Source organism: Remersonia thermophila, chromosome 3 (assembly GCF_042764415.1).
Source record: "Remersonia thermophila strain ATCC 22073 chromosome 3, whole genome shotgun sequence".
Taxonomy (NCBI): domain Eukaryota; kingdom Fungi; phylum Ascomycota; class Sordariomycetes; order Sordariales; family Chaetomiaceae; genus Remersonia; species Remersonia thermophila.
Window position 1 is genome coordinate 3,204,966 of NC_092219.1, and position 15,413 is coordinate 3,220,378.

Genomic DNA, 15,413 nt, shown 5'->3' on the forward strand with positions numbered 1-15,413 from the left:
AGCTTCCCCCCTCCCCCCCTGCAAGGAACCATCCACGAACCGAAACCCACAACCCCCCCCTCCCCCGCGCTGGCGGTGCCAATGCCCTCACATCAACCCAACTTGCTCAGCCTTACGAGGGGGAGACTAAGCCCGAGACACGCAGCACCCGGCTCGTCACCCGCCGGCTTGTTCACCCGTTTGCCCTCGCCCACCCGCCTGTCGTTTTCTTTCACCTTTTCTGTCCTTACATATTTGGCGCATCACTCAGTCCAGCGCTGGCCAGCCGACCTACCCTCATCCAATCTCCAACACGGCATCTACTAGTAGCAACCTGGAAGTCGGGGGTCTCAGCCACTCGGCTGTCGAATGCTTTTGACCTTTGCACAAGGAAGCTTTGCGAACTGCGGCATCAGCACCAAAGCACCACGCTCCTCAGCGAACGAACCGCCATTCTCGCCCGTCCTGCCCACCGGCCGCATCTGCTGCTCCCTCACTCACTGGCTGCAACCCCGAAAGTCCTACCCCCCTCCCCCCCCCCCCCCCTGGTCGCAACGACACCCTCAGTCAATTTTCCCCTCTCGTTGCCCGTTTCAGCTGTTCCTCTCTTTGGGTTTCCGCCCAGCCTGCACGCCGCCCACAGCCTCCTCGCTCGACCGTCTCACCCCCTCCCGCCGATCCCCCGCCCCCTCCCCTATAATACTCTTTTTCCCTTCTCGTCTGACGCTTTTTCCCCCCATCCCTTATGAGTTCTCTGAACTCGCGCCTCAAAGGCTTCGGTTTCAAGCGAAAGTCGAGCGCCATCAACCCGCTCCAGGGGAGCCCCGGCCCCTCCTCCAACGGCAACGGCAATAACAACAACAACAACAACAACATCGCTCCCAACCATCCCGGCACCCCTCAGATCCAGCCGAACAGGACCTCCTTCCAGAACCCAACGCCGCCCCCGTCCTCGTCCTCGTCGGGTCCCCCTCACCTCCCGCCGCTCTCGTCGTCGTCGTCGTCGTTGTCGTCGTCCCGTCCGGCACCCTCCCTGCCGTCGGCCATACCCAACTCCCCCCCCACCAACATCCCAATGAACCATCCAGGCGCCGGTCCGCGACCGCCCAGCTACTCGGCCAACTATCCCCCCGGTCCTCCCGGCGGCGCCCTCGGACGCACCAGCCCCCTCGCGGGCCAAGGCCCCGGTCGCACCCCGCCCTCCCAGATGGTCGGAGGTCCCCCGCCCATCAACACGGGCCCTCCGCCGGTCGCCGGGTACCCGCCCCCGGTCATGGGAGGCGGCCCTCCTCCCGTCCCCGGCGGCCCTCCCGGCTACGGCGCCCCTCCCGTCGGCTACCCTCCCGCGGCGCCCCCGCAGCCCGTTGGCCCCGTGGCGACCTATCAGCGCAACGCCGCCGAGGTCGAGGGCAACAGCCGGAGCAAGGCCCAGCTCATCGTCGGCATCGACTTTGTAAGTGCTCTCGTGCTCGTGCTCGGCCAGGCTAGTAGAGCCTACGAGATACATGTACATGCTCACGCTCCTGCTTTCCCCAGGGTACCACCTTCTCCGGCGTGGCGTTTGCCTTTGCGACAAACAACGAAGCCAAAGAGGACATCATCACCGAGTGGCCCGGTGCTGGCTCCTACACCAAGCAAAAGGTAGGATTTTTTTTTTGATTCTCTTTCTCTTTGTCTCTTTCTGTCTGTCTGTCTGTCGGTCTGTCTGCTGACACGCACGACCTGCCTCTTTTTGCCAACAGATTCCTACCGTGCTCTACTATGATCAGTACCAAAAGGTGGTGGGCTGGGGTCCCGATATCGCTGATGCCCTCGCTCCCACCGGCTACCCCAAGCCCGGCGTGCAAAAGGTGGAATGGTTCAAGCTGCAGCTGATGCTCTCCGGCAACACGTACATCGACCCCATCAACCTGCCGCCGCTGCCGCCGGGAAAGTCCGAGATCGACGTGGCGGCCGACTACCTGTTCAAGCTCCGCCAGGCCATGCGCACGGCGCTCCAAAAGACGCTCGGCGAGGTGTTCAACCGCGAGGAGAGGAACATCCGGTACTACCTGACGGTGCCCGCCATCTGGAACGACGCCGGCAAGGCGGCCACGCGCGCGGCCGCCATCCAGGCCGGCTTCCTCCGGGACGAGAACGACAACCGGCTGACCCTCATCAGCGAGCCCGAGGCGGCCGCGCTCTTTTGCTCCAAGACGGGCCTGCTGAGCCTCAAGGTGCACGACGCCGTGCTCATCGTCGACTGCGGCGGCGGCACCGTCGACCTCATCGCCTACGAGGTGGAGGACGAGAACCCCTTCACGGTCGCCGAGTGCACGGCCGGCTCGGGCGACTCGTGCGGCTCGACGGCGCTGAACCGCAACTTTAGCAACATCCTGCGCACCAAGATCCGCAAGATGAAGCTGCCCGACGGGTCCAAGACGGCCGGCCGCGTCTACGCCAAGTGCATCATGGACTTTGAGAACCGCATCAAGGCCGACTTCCGCAACAACGGCCAAAAGTGGGCCGTCGACGTGGGCATCGAGGCCGAGTTCCCCGAGGCCGGCATCGAGGAGGGCTACATGACCTTCACCAACGAGGAGATCCTGCAGTGCTTCGAGCCCGTCGTCAACCGCATCCTCGAGCTCGTGCGGAACCAGATCATCGCCATCCAGGCGCAGAACCGGACCCTGCAAAACATCCTGGTCGTCGGCGGCTTCGGCGCCTCCGAGTACCTGTTTCAGCAGATCAAGCTGCACGTGCCGCCCCAGTTCCAGTCCAAGGTGGTGCGCCCCATGGACTCGGTCGCCGCCATCGTCAAGGGCGCCGTCACGGCCGGCATCACGGAGCGCGTCATCACGCACCGCGTCGCCCGCCGCCACTACCTCATGGCCACCCTGCAGCCCTTCAAGGAGGGCTACCACCCGGAGGCCTACCGCGTGCCCTCGCTCGACGGCAAGGACCGCTGCAAGTTTACGCGCCAGATCTTTGTGCAAAAGGGCCAAAAGGTCAAGATCGGCGAGCCCGTCAAGGTCTCCTTCTTCCGCCAGGTCGCCCCGGGCGCCACCCTCATGTACGAAGACATCCTGTACGCCTGCGACGACGACGTGTGCCCGGAGTATACCAAGGATCCAAGTACGTGTGTCCATTATTTTGCCCCCCTCTCCCCATGTTTTGTTGCTGCTCCCTTTTTTTTTCCTTTTTTTTTCGGGGGGTGTTGTTGCTGCTGCTTCACCTCCTTGGGCGTTTCCAAAGACGACAAAGCTCACATAGGCTGACAAAACAAAAAAACAGGAATCAAGGAGGTGGTCACGCTCACCTCGGACCTGTCGCGCAAGAACCTCGAGAAGGATTTCGAGCGCATGGACACCCCGCAGGGCACCTTCTACCGCGTCTACTTCGACATCTACCTGACCCTCGACGGCTCCGAGTTCAGCGCCGAGCTCGTCTGCCAAGGCGAGGTGATGGGTCGCTGCCGTGCAAGGTTCCGATAAACCAGGAAAAACAAAACGCAACAAGGGATCACGGACGCGGTACATGGCATGTTGGGACAGGGAGTTCTTGGTGCTTTCGATTGTTTTTCTTCCTTTTTTTCTCCTTTTCTTCCTCTCTCTCTCCCCATTCCTCGTTTCCCATCCGCATCGGATCTACTCCCAATGATACCTATTTCATGATCAAGAAGTAAACATCTGCGCAGTGGTTTTTTTTTTCCCTTGTGAGCATAATAGTGGTTGAATGAATGCGGAGGCCGGAGGTTTTTACATGCAACAAGAGAGACATGTCAATCATGTCCAAGGTTGGGTGGTTGGTTGGGGCCGGCAGTGCGTGCGAGTGGAGAGTCTTGTGGTTGTGGGTTGTGTGGGTTGGAGGGGGCTGGTCAACCAAGATGGTGAGTGGTGGATGTGGCGATGGAGACCGGCGATGTACATGGATATCAAAGGTTGGTGGAGATGTCCAAGGTGAATAGTAATGCAAGGAAGAGGCGCCCCCCCCCACACACACAATATGGTGAGCAAGAGGAGGCTGGAAGAAGAAGAAAAAGGTGGGGTTTGTTCTTGGATATCCTCAGCCAGACGTCAAACCATGTCTTGCGCAAGCCCAATGTACCGGCATGTAGAAGAGTGTTGGGTGTGGTATTTTGCGAGCCCGTGGTGTCTGCTGGAAGCTATGATGGGAGCGCCAGATGGAACAGGGCCTTTCCCGCTCTACCTCATGCGCTCGCGAAGCATCCTATAGCATGTCGTCAGGTCTAGGGCCAGGTTTCTGGGGAGCGATCGGCCTTCTCTCGTACCTCGTGATGAAGCTGGCGGCCGCCGTCGTCAGCTGCCCGGACAGATCCATCCCGCCGTGGATACAAGGAGGCTGGAAAGGGGTTGTCTATCGAGGCCCATGGAGAAGTCACGGAGGCTCGGCTCGGCGCCTCGGTATGTCTCCTCCTCGTCCTCGTCCTCCTCCACCACCACCACCACTACCACCACGCGACTTTCGCATCGTGATCAAGACGGCCAAGATGCTCCAGCCTTGCCTTACCAACCCCTCCTTGGCTGCTTTCCTCGCTTTAAGGTCCTGGGGGCCCCCCCCTCCCTCCTCCCTCCCCTCGCCAGGCCAACGCCGTCCGGATGTCGTCCACCTCACACGAGCGTCTTCCTTCATGATGGTGAGGACCCGGCGTGCTTCCTGGATCACGATACCTTGACGCGGGTTTCATGTCACTCTTTCAGCCCTTACTCACATCACAGCCTCACGCTCTCTCTCTCTCTTTCTCTCTGTCGATCCCTTGTTGAAGCCTCTTCCACTCTCCTTCTGTACTCAGACATCGCTGTCCTACGCTGGCGCCGTCTAGACACTCCTTGGACTTGTGATCTATCCGCCTTTGACAGAGCTGCGTCCTTCCCCCCAAGTCTCCAGGAAACCGAACAAACACAAACGAAGTCGCCTTAGCAGCCAGACCTCTCTCAACGCCCGTGGGCAGCCCGTGGGGGATCCGGTACTTTCTCCTGGGCGTTGTCCAGGGGAAGGCAGGCTAATACGCCATCATGAAACCCGCAGCGGTCCCTTTCCTTTCTCTCCTCCTCCTCTTCCTTACATCGCCGGTGGCCGCTCGTCCGTGTTCCAAAAAGTCTACACGTAGACGCTGCACCAAACGGACAAGCGTCACAACGGTCAGCAACAGCTTCGTACCTCCCATCAAAACCGTCAACAGAGTTGTCTCCGACCCCAGCACCGCCAGCTCGTTCCCTTCCTTTGACCCCTGGAGCCCAACAGCACCGAGCACAACCCCCTCGACCACCGCCTCGCTGCCCAGCTTGATCACCAGCGTTACGACCGACGCCTCGACGAGCGTCACGCCGGGCCGCGATAGCTTTCCGCCGTTCGACATCACCGCCACATCTTCCAGCAACGCTTACCACTCCTTTGACTCCTGGGACCCAGCAACGCCAAGTACGACAGCCGCTTCGCTACCTCTCAGCTTCGGCACAAGCGTCTCGACCAGCACCCAGCCAAGCGTCGCGCCGAGCGGCGATTCATTTCCGCCGTTCCACACCGCTCCTAGATCTTCCAGCGATGCGAACTCCTTCCCCGGGTCGAACTCCTTCGACTCCTGGGACCTGATCACTCCCAGCACGATCGCGACGGGGTCGCTGCCCAGCTTGAGCATCAGCGTCACGTTGACCAGCGACGCTGACACGTCGTTCGACGCCACCCCATCTTCCAACGATCTTAGTTCCTTCACTTCCTTGGACTCCTTCAGCCCATGGAGCCCGACGGTGCCAACCGTGACCTTCTCCTCCCCGAGCAGCGCCTTCAGCTTGGACGCTCCAACGAGCATGGCGCCAGCCGGCGAGACCTCTCAGCCCCTGAGCTTCATCAGCAAAGGCACCACGACCTCGGACGATCGGGCCTCTTGGATCCCAGCCCCCTCGGACTTGACGACGGCCCCGCCGTCCTTCCTGAGCACGGCTTCCACGGCCGACACCGAGACGGATGCCACGCTCAGCAGCAGCAGCAGCAGCAGCATCCCTCCATCGTTCAGCGCCATGTCGACCGAAGATGTCTACGATATCACCTCGTGGAGCTCGGCCGCTCTGGATGCGTCCACCTTTTCCGAGACAGCAGATGCTTCCGACGCAACGGCTTCGCTGGACCTGACAACCACCGTCTACTCAACCACCACCGTCTACTCCACGACCACCGTCTACTCCACAAAGACGCGGGATTCGACAGCTGGTCCAAGCTCGACGCCTAGTCTCGACCTGACAAGCGCTCTGGAGCCGACTTCTACTCCGGACACAACTCCTCTGGAACCGACTTTTACTCTGGAGACAACTACTCTGGAACCGACTTCTACTCCGGACACAACTCCTCTGGACTCGACGACGACCAGCCATGACTCGACGAGCCGTCTGGATCCCACAACCGCCCCGGACGCCTCGGACGCCACCACCATGACCCTCTCGACGCCGAGCACGAGCTCGACGACCTCCGCTCCGACGAGCGCCGCTTCGACGGCCGCCGCCGCCGACGCGGCGGAAACCCCGCGGCCCGGCCCCGACGCGCCGATCCAGCTCAAGATCACCAACGACTGCGGCGAGGCCATCTGGCCCGCCATCCTGACCCAGAGCGGCACCAGCCCGGGGACGGGGGGGTTCGAGCTGGCGGCGGGGGGCCGCAGGGTCCTGTTTGTCAGCGGCGACTGGGCGGGTCGCGTCTGGGGCAGGACCAACTGCTCCTTCAACGCCGACGGCAGCGGGCCGAGCGCGCCCGGCGGCGTCAACGGGCACGGCGCGGCGTGCCTGACGGGCGACTGCGGCGGCCGGTTGGACTGCCACGTTGCGGTACGTTGCATCCTACGCACGCGTTAGAAACCCACGGAACCTCCTCGTGGCGAAAGGAAGCCCGGGAGCCCCGGGTGGAGGCGGCTTGGAACGCGGAACAATGAAGAAGAAGAAGAAAAGAAAAGCTAACGGTTTGCCGCGAAACAGGGCCACGTGCCGGCGACGCTCGCCGAGTTCACCCTCCGGGGCGGCGACCGCCACGACCAGACCTTTTACGACATTTCGCTGGTGGACGGCTACAACCTGCCCGTGGCCATCGTGTTCCACCCGGGCGCGGACGCGGCGTGGATCCCGCCGAGCCTGACGAACCCGGCGTGCGTCGCGTCGCCGGGGTCCCTGACGTCGGTGGCCGAGGCGTACGAGGCGCCCGCCGCGCGGTCCTACGCCCACGACCCGCGCTACCCGCTGCCGTACGAGCCGACGAGACGGCCGCGTCCCTCGGCGCCTGGTGCCCGCGCCCGCTGCTCAGCCTCGCCCCCTCGCCGTCTCCCGGCGGCGATGACGATGACAATGACCGCCCGGCGTTCCAGCCGTGCCTCTCGCAGTGCAGCGCCACGGGGTCGCCCGAGGACTGCTGCGCCGGCGGCTTCAACTCGCCCGACGTGTGCCGGCCGAGCGCCTACAGCCTGCGCGCCAAGCGCGCGTGCCCGGACGCCTACAGCTTCGCGTACGACGACCAGGCGAGCACCTTTGTGGTGCCGGCGGTGGCGGGCGGGGCGGGCGACGGCGCCGGGTGGGAGGTGGTGTTTTGCCCGCGCGGCCGGAGCACCGACATCCTGGGGGCGCTGGGGCGCGAGTCCGGGTTCGTCGGGGCCGGCGGCAGGCTGAGCCCCGAGGAGCTCGAAAGGCTCCGCGATCGGGCGTACGTGGAGGCGGCGGTGGCGAGGGCGAGGGCGAGGAGAGCATGATGCCATAATACTACGCCGTCGTGGGCGGGACGGGGAAGGGGGTGGGGGTTTCTGACCGAGGAGTTTCTGGAAAAGCATCTATGCATTAGCGTTGGGCGGCTGTCGTCATGTTTGCGTTGGGTGGGTGGCGGCGGTGGTGATGGTAGTGGTGTGGTGTCGTTGAGCTGCTCGTTGGCGTTTGAGGTGTTGTCTATGTGTGCGTATGTGTGTATGTATGTATGGATGTATGTATGTATGTGTGTGTGCGTATGTATGCGTGTCGTTCTGGGGAGGCTAGGTGTATTCTCTCCCATGTCATGATATCATCAGCGTAGGGATTCCCTGGCTGGAGGTTTCTTTTTTTTTTTTTTTTTTTTTTTTTCCTTCAGGTGGCTAGTTCTTCGGATGTTGTAATGCGAGTTTCGTTTCCGTCCACAGAGCAATGCCATCAACAAGACAAGAAACAACCCCCCCCCCTATATGAGCCGGTGAAATTAGGTACACTTCCAAGGCAGATGCCAGAATACGAATATCTCTCCCCCTCTCTCCACAGCGCTCTCGTCGTCTCTCCTCACCCCCTCCTTGCCTTCCTCTGCCGCTCCCACTCGGCCCTCTCCTCCTCATCGCTCCCGCTGAACTCGGCATCCTCGTCGTCCTCGTGGCCGTGCGCGCCGGCCGCGGCAGCCGCTCCCTTCACGTCGGCCGCCGACACAAAGTCGCCGGCGTTGAGCGCCGCGTACTCGTGCTTCCGGATCACCTCCTTCAGGCCCTCGTTGCTCGGGTCGACCAGCTGCAGCGGGGTCAGGCCGGCCTTGTTCTTGGCGCGCGGGTTGGAGCCGGCCTCGAGCATCATGTCGACGAGCTCGTTGCCAAAGTCGCGCTGGGCCTCGGGCTCCGAGTTGATCCAGCGGACGGCGCTGTGCAGCGGGGTGTCGCCGTCGGCGCGGTTGACGGGGTCGCACTCGAAGCCGGGCTGGTCGAGGAGCATGTCGATGATCTCGTAGTTGCCGCGCAGGGCGGCCTCGTGGTAGAGGTGGTTGCCCAGGACGGTGGTGGTGGTGTTGAGGAGGTGGGCGGCGGCCTCCTCGTTGTCGGCGTACGGCGGCGAGGACAAGATCTCGGAGAGGAGGTCGGTGTTGTTGCGCCGGCAGGCCTCGATGAGGAGCTCGGCGGTCGAGGCGCCCTGTGGGAGTGAAACGAGATGAGCGAGCGGCTTGGCCGGGCTGGGGGAAGGGGGCTTTCGGTACTCACCTCGTGCTCCTCTTCTTTTGGTTGGTGACGGTGAGCCATGGTGGTGTATGTAGGTCGCAGCAGCAGCAGCGGCAGAAGTAGCAGCAGAAGTAGCAGCGGCCGGGGTGTCTTGAGGAGGGAGCCGTCGGCGACGATGCGCTTGAAGAAAGAGACGTAAAGTTGGGTAGGGAAAGGGGGGGAGGCCGTTGAGGTGTTGTTGGTGTTGTTTGTTGGTTCGGGGAGCTTTTTGGTGGCGGGGCAACGGGAAGAGTCGGTCAAAAGCTCTCCGGATACGCTGGAAGTCGCCGTGCTTTCTTTCTCTTTTTTTCTTTTTGGTCTGTTGAGGGAGTGGAAACGGCGTTGAAGGAGGGAGAAGGAGACGGAAGAGTGGAAAAGTCAAAGGTTGTGGTTTAGGTCGTTCTTGTCAAGGTACCGTCAGGCCTGGAGCCGCGCGGCTGCTTTCGCCAGGTCCACGAAGCCCAGCGTTTCAGCGTTTCAGCGCTGGCGCATCCACGGTCCTGGCGCTCTGACGGACGTCAAAGTCCAAAGTCTCCATGGGGGCGGCCCTGCCAGGAGGCGGCGCTGGCTTACTGCGTAGGTAAGTTGGTTATTAGTTAGTAACTCAGCTAGCTGAGTTAGGTAATTAACGGTAACGTTGGTGCACCAGCCCCGCTCATGTCCGCCATGGGAATGGAAAGGCGGGGCAGAGGGCCCCACTTTTCGCTGCACGGCCCGGATGGACCCACTGAAAGTTTGCTCCCGTCGAGAAAGTTTCCAGGACGGAAAGTCAGCGCAGGACGGACTGACTGACCAACCGACCGACCGACTGACTGGCTGACTGGTTGACTGGCTTTTGAGCAAGACGAGGGAGTCGACTTACAAGAGTTGCTGGTTGGAAAAGACAACCAAGACAAAAAAAGAAATCCCTCGACGTTGCGAGGTTCTACAGTTCAGCTTGAACCGTTTCATTCCATCCGAGACACCCAACCCTCTATTCTCTCATCCCCCGAAAGCCTTCATTCACATCCCATATTACCTCCCCCCCTTCTCCTTCTCCCCTCCCCCTTTCCAACCAAGTCCAACATACAACAAGATGCCCATCCTCTGTAAGCTCTTCCTCTTCCTCTGCCCTCCCTTACCAACCTGCCTCCTGTGTACAACAACAACAACAACGCCCACAAAAACAACCACCGCCAACACCCGCTGGCAGCTAACCTTCCCGCCCAGTCTGCCCCTACTGCGCCAACCTGCTCATCCTGTCGCGCATGGACACGGGCTACAACCGGCTCGAGTGCCGGACCTGCCCCTACCAGCACGCCATCGACATGCCCATCTACTCGCGCAAGTACTTCCCGCGCAAGGAAAAGGAAGACGTGTTTGGCGGGCCGGGCGCCTGGGACAACGCCCAAAAGGGCCGCGTGCAGTGCCCCACGGCGGATTGCAACGGCAACGAGGCCGCCTTCTTCCAGGTGCAGATCCGCAGCGCCGACGAGCCCATGACCACGTTTTACAAGGTTCGCATCCCTCTCTCCTCTGTCCTGGGTCCAAGGCGGGCCTTTCCTCGCATCCAGCGGGACGGCGGGACGGGCTGGGCTGATGATGGCGGGTTGACAGTGCATGACGTGCGGGCACCGGTGGAGGGAAAACTAAAGCAAAACGGTGTCGGGGAGGTATGGGCGGGCCATGGGGCTCGAGGTCGGGGCGGTCACTGCATGGCAAGGCGTTTGGGGGCTTGGATGCTTGTTGTATGTTGTTCTATTCTATGGGGTATCTTGACAAGAAAAAGGAAAACAAAAAGGCGATCCGGTACTTCTCGGAGGGTTTATTCTTTTTTGGGTGCGCCGGCTTTCAACCTTGACGCCCTGCACCTCGTCCTCTTTCGAGGGACAGCAGACGCTGTGGGTGGCGTGTCTGTCATGGCTATCCGTCCGCGCCTGTCATGTTGGCGGCTCGGCTCGGCTCGGCGGGGTGCTTCGTCCCAGGCGCCATCCGCAGGGTGATCACCAGGAAGAACGGTATCCGCGGGCGCCGAAACGGTGGTGGGTAGGCTGTGGCGTTGTTTGTTGCTCGGCCCAGAGACGTCGCCGCTCTCACCCCTCGACGTGCCACTCGACCGACGTCTTCATGCCTTCCAGCGCCAGCGCGTTGGCCAGGTCCGGGCTGATGATGTCCTGGCGAAACTTTTCCTGCTGCAGGAGCTCGAGCATCTTGAGCGTCGCCGTCGGGAACGTCAGGTACTTGAGGTAGGGCGGCCGCGTCCAGTACTGCAGGTAGTCGAGGTAGGCGACAAAGGCCGGGTTCGTCAGGAACTTGCGGGACGCGAGGTAGTTGAGGTATTGCGGATTGCCGAGCGCTTGGACGAACTGGAGGGAGACGGGCTTGTCAGCGAGGCTGGCCAAGGGAGAAAGAAAGAAAGAAGCTTGTTGCGGCGCACCTCCAGCTCCAGTTCGAATCGCGTGTGCCCTCCGTACTTGGGCTCGTCGGCACCGGTCTCGGGGAGCGGGGGCGGCTCCAGGGCGGTGCTGTCGACCGACATGGGTTCTGATTCCATCTTGGTCTGCGAAAAGATGGGGGTGAGTGGGAGGGAGTGAGTGGCAATGCGTCTTGCGCAGAGAGATGCGTTGGTTGGGTGGGAAAGCAAAAGACTGGAAGATGGGGGAATCACAAGCTCGAAACGAAATGGCAGAGGGAGGTCGAGGAGGCGCACCTCGATGGCTGGTCCAGGCTCAGGCTCAGGTCGGTTTTGATTGGTTTCTCAGGCCCAGGGCACATGGGCCGGGACCCGGGAGAGCCCCGCCAGCAGTAATTACCGATTCCGTTGTACTATAATTACACGCACACACGCTACCGTTATTACGCCGTCCACGGTGTACGCAGTACACAGTAATCGTAACAGCCACGACCACAACAACACCTGCTGCTGAAAGGGCGGTGGTATGAAATACAAAAGAGTCACTAATACAACAAACGCCCTTCTCGTCACTTCAAACAACCTCCTCCTCTCCTCTCCTCTTCTCTTCCATGTTCCGCTCTCTCCCCCCCCCTGGACTCACATCGTACATTGTCCTCGGGTGCCATCATCGACGCTGAATATCGTCGGCCGCGGCATGGTTCCGACCTAGTCATCCATCCGCCTTGCCCAAACCATTCCATTCCTTTTTTGTTCCGCCTGCCTTGCCCTCGGGATAGCCATTCATATCTTTCTGGGCCTACCAGGCCAACATCGGCTTGCTTCTGGCTTGCTTCTGGCTTGCTCCTCCTCGTCGTCTCGTCGTGCCCTCCCACCCGCCGGCCGCCCTTCTCCCGCGCGCATCATGCCTTCAGAAGACACGGCCACCGGCGAGGCCGGCGCACGGCCGAGCCTCGAGCCCGTGCTGGACGCGCTCGTCTCCATCCTGGAACCTCACTACTTCCTCATGATCCTCGCCCCGCTGGCCATCATCTGGCTCGGCGCCCACGGCTCGCTGCGCCGCCCGGCCTCGGCGGCCCCCGCCCCGCCAAAGAAGGGCGAAAAGCGGCGCGACGAGGAAAAGTTCGCCGAGGGCCTCGCCGCCTCGGACGCCATCCGCTACCCCTTGATGCTCGGCGCCGTCCTCGTCGGCCTCTACTACCTCCTCCAGTGGCTGCAGGACCCGGCCATCTTGAACAAGATGCTCCGCGGCTACATGACCGTCATGTCGGTCGCCGGCCTGGGCCAGCTGGCCGGAGACGCCCTGGACGTCGTGACGAGCCTGGCCTTCCCCGCCATGTGGGCGGACGATCGGGGCGCCGTCTACCACATCGACCCCCGCCGCCGCTGCCAGTACGCGCTGGACAGGGACGCGGGGGCCAGGGTGGTTCTCCCGGGGAGGAAGACGCCGCTCCCCGGCCGTCTGGACGGCTGGGTCCCGCCGGCGGCCGGGCCGTGGCTCTGGGAGCTGCGCGACCTCTTCGCCGAGGAATGGACGCTGCGGGCCGTCCTCTGCGGGAACAAGCTGGGCGAGCACGAGATTCGGCTTAACGACCTCTTGCGCTTCGTCATGGCCGCGGCGGTGGCTCTGGCGTACCACCTCACCGGCTGGAACGCCTTGTCCAACCTCTTGAGCTTTGCCATGTGCTACTTTTCTTTTACGCTCATCTCTCCCACCTCCTTCGGCATCGGCACCGCCGTCCTCGTGAGCCTGTTTGTCTACGACGTGGTCATGGTGTTTTACACGTACGTACCCCGCCCCCCGCGCCCTGGCTCGCTTTCTCCTCTCCTCTCCTCTCCTCTCCTACCCTGGGCCATCGCGCGCACGCACGCACACACACACACACACACACACACACATATATATATATATATATATGTATATATATACACAAAAGACTGACGGAACCCCCTCCTGTCCAGGCCCTACATGATCACCGTCGCCAAAGCCATCGACGCGCCCATCAAGCTCACCTTTGAAACCGCCAAGGGCGCCAGCATGCTCGGCCTCGGCGACATCATCATCCCCGGCATGATGATGGCGCTGGCGCTGCGCTTCGACCTGTTTATGCACTACCAGCGGCAGATCAAGCTGGAGCCCGTGCAGCTGCTGTCCGAGTCCGTCGCGGCACCCAACGACCCAACGACCTTGCCGACGACGACAAGGACGATCGCCGCCACGACAGGCCATCGCCGCATCAAGCCTACGTACATGGACACCCGCGGGCAGTGGGGGAACCGGTTTTGGACGACGCCCTTGGGCCGCCTCTCGCCCGTGCCCGGCGCCCCCGAGCCCGCCTCCGCGACGGCGTTTCCCAAGCCCTACTTTTACGCCTCGCTGGCCGGCTACGCGGGCGCCATGGTGGTGACCATGGTGGTGATGCTCGTGTTCCGCCACGGCCAGCCGGCGCTGCTGTACCTGGTGCCCGGCGTGACAGGGGCGCTGTGGCTCACGGGCTTGGCGCGGGGGGAAATCAAGGATATGTGGGCGTACACGGAGGATGGGAGCTTGGATACCGAGGACGTGGTGGTGGAGGTGGACGGGGAGGGAAAGGTGGTCGAGAGGGAAAAGGCCGAGGGGAACGGCGCGCCCAAGGAGGGCGACCCAAAGGCCCAGGACAAGGAAGACAAGCAGCGGGCGCCAACGGGGTTGAAAGAGCTGTTTGTGCTTTCGATTACCGCGCAGCGGCTTGTGGAATCGGCGTCTTGAGGGAGAGAGAGAGAGAGAGTGAGAAAGAGGAGAACGGGGTCATGGATCATGAGGGGACAGCGTTTGGTTTTCGTTTTGTCATCCTTCAAAGATGTATGGGAACTCTCTAACGCAGCATAGACAGACTTGACTTGACAGCAACAAGACAGCGATGATTCCGTTTTCTAATGGCAAGATGTTCTTTGATTGCTATCTAGAACGGCTCACCAAAAAACCCCATCAACACACTCTGCACAAAGCCATGCGCCCTTTGCGCCCGGCCTTCGAAACGCCAGGCCAGGCTCGGGCTTCTTGTCGGGTTGCCCTACTCTCGGCGTTATGAAGGGCTGACTTGGTGCGTCTCAAACTCAACATCAACTCGGTCAACTTCTCGAGCGTCAGGCGCTCATAGTGCCGGCGTCTCCCCTTGCAGCACCTAGCCGCCGCCAGAAGAAAGAAATTGCGGACCCGCCCTCTCCCGCCCGCCGCCCAACGCAAGCCAGCCGGGGCCTACAAGCACCCTTTCCGGCGGACTCTGCATCACTCGACGAGTGGAAAGAGTGCAACGCCTCCAAGGGGCCGGGCCATCCGGAGTGGATTTGCGTTTTGGCGGGCAGGCAAGGGAGAGGAAAGGCCAGGGCGGCGGCGGCCGTCTTTCCAAGTCCCCCCTGTTTCCCACGCTTCCTCCATCCATTCCGCACGCGACAAGACCGCGAACAGAAAGAGAGAGAAAAGCAGAGGGAGAGGACAGGAAGGCCGGGCAGATACAGCTTTCCATCGGCGAAAAGGACCAAGGACGGAGGAAACGAAGAAAAAAAAACATCGCAACATCCTGAGGCTAGCTGCGATCGCCTCATCGAGGTGCAGACCGAATTGCAGCTTCCCTCATGGCCGCGGGAGCCAACGGGCTCAACCGCGGCACGTCGAGGAGGAGAAGGAACTCAAGGTCAACTCGTCCGGCGAGAGTCTGCCTTCTAAGGGGCGGGAAGGGTTCCGCTCGACGCCGTCCTCCCCGGAGGGGGGAGGGGCCTCAACCCTCTCTGCATCTCCCCCTCCCTTCGCAACCCCTCCCGTCTCGGGGAAAGGAGGAGCAGGGAGGGAGGAAGAAGAAGAGAGAGAAGGTTGAGAACGGCGGAGCAGAGGGGTAACGCTCAACGCGGTCAACGAGGCGGCATCCCGACTCGACGGCTTCTACGGCCCCGTGAAGGGGGGGGAGGGCCGGAGCCGGAATCGGGGAACACCTCGGTCCAGCGGAACGGTGCGCTCAACGCTTGCGGGAGGGTTGAAAGGTCGTCAAAAGCCGCTCTGGCGAGAAGGGGTGGTGGTGGTGGTGGTGGTGGTGGTGGTGGTGCAAGACCGGGAGC

The 15,413-nt window shown here is 61.9% G+C and overlaps 7 protein-coding genes across 7 annotated transcripts; 4 read left to right on the forward strand and 3 right to left on the reverse strand.

Annotated features, from left to right (window-relative positions):
• Window positions 1-724: 724 nt before the first annotated feature.
• On the forward strand, window positions 725-3,452 carry VTJ83DRAFT_3727 (uncharacterized protein; the record flags this gene model as incomplete). The annotated part of the gene is made up of 4 exons (XM_071010137.1): window positions 725-1,432; window positions 1,516-1,620; window positions 1,722-3,093; window positions 3,253-3,452. The coding sequence occupies 4 exons, from the start codon at window positions 725-727 to the stop codon at window positions 3,450-3,452; spliced, it is 2,385 nt and encodes a 794-aa protein (XP_070867605.1).
• A 1,542-nt stretch (window positions 3,453-4,994) lies between these two features.
• Window positions 4,995-6,821, forward strand: VTJ83DRAFT_3728 (uncharacterized protein; the record flags this gene model as incomplete). Its single annotated transcript, XM_071010138.1, has 1 exon — window positions 4,995-6,821. The coding sequence occupies one exon, from the start codon at window positions 4,995-4,997 to the stop codon at window positions 6,819-6,821; it is 1,827 nt and encodes a 608-aa protein (XP_070867606.1).
• Window positions 6,822-8,252: 1,431 nt separating this feature from the next.
• Window positions 8,253-8,971, reverse strand: VTJ83DRAFT_3729 (uncharacterized protein; the record flags this gene model as incomplete). The annotated part of the gene is made up of 2 exons (XM_071010139.1): window positions 8,253-8,864; window positions 8,933-8,971. The coding sequence occupies 2 exons, from the start codon at window positions 8,969-8,971 to the stop codon at window positions 8,253-8,255; spliced, it is 651 nt and encodes a 216-aa protein (XP_070867607.1).
• A 1,033-nt stretch (window positions 8,972-10,004) lies between these two features.
• On the forward strand, window positions 10,005-10,561 carry VTJ83DRAFT_3730 (uncharacterized protein; the record flags this gene model as incomplete). Its single annotated transcript, XM_071010141.1, has 3 exons — window positions 10,005-10,017; window positions 10,139-10,425; window positions 10,526-10,561. 3 exons carry the CDS (start codon window positions 10,005-10,007, stop codon window positions 10,559-10,561), a joined length of 336 nt encoding a protein of 111 aa, XP_070867608.1.
• A 440-nt stretch (window positions 10,562-11,001) lies between these two features.
• VTJ83DRAFT_3731 (uncharacterized protein) lies at window positions 11,002-11,462 on the reverse strand (the record flags this gene model as incomplete). Its single annotated transcript, XM_071010142.1, has 2 exons — window positions 11,002-11,274; window positions 11,346-11,462. The coding sequence occupies 2 exons, from the start codon at window positions 11,460-11,462 to the stop codon at window positions 11,002-11,004; spliced, it is 390 nt and encodes a 129-aa protein (XP_070867609.1).
• Window positions 11,463-12,225: 763 nt separating this feature from the next.
• Window positions 12,226-14,070, forward strand: VTJ83DRAFT_3732 (uncharacterized protein; the record flags this gene model as incomplete). Its single annotated transcript, XM_071010143.1, has 2 exons — window positions 12,226-13,106; window positions 13,284-14,070. The coding sequence occupies 2 exons, from the start codon at window positions 12,226-12,228 to the stop codon at window positions 14,068-14,070; spliced, it is 1,668 nt and encodes a 555-aa protein (XP_070867610.1).
• Window positions 14,071-14,447: 377 nt separating this feature from the next.
• VTJ83DRAFT_3733 (uncharacterized protein) lies at window positions 14,448-14,906 on the reverse strand (the record flags this gene model as incomplete). The annotated part of the gene is made up of 1 exon (XM_071010144.1): window positions 14,448-14,906. One exon carries the CDS (start codon window positions 14,904-14,906, stop codon window positions 14,448-14,450), a length of 459 nt encoding a protein of 152 aa, XP_070867611.1.
• Between the last annotated feature and the right edge of the window lie 507 nt (window positions 14,907-15,413).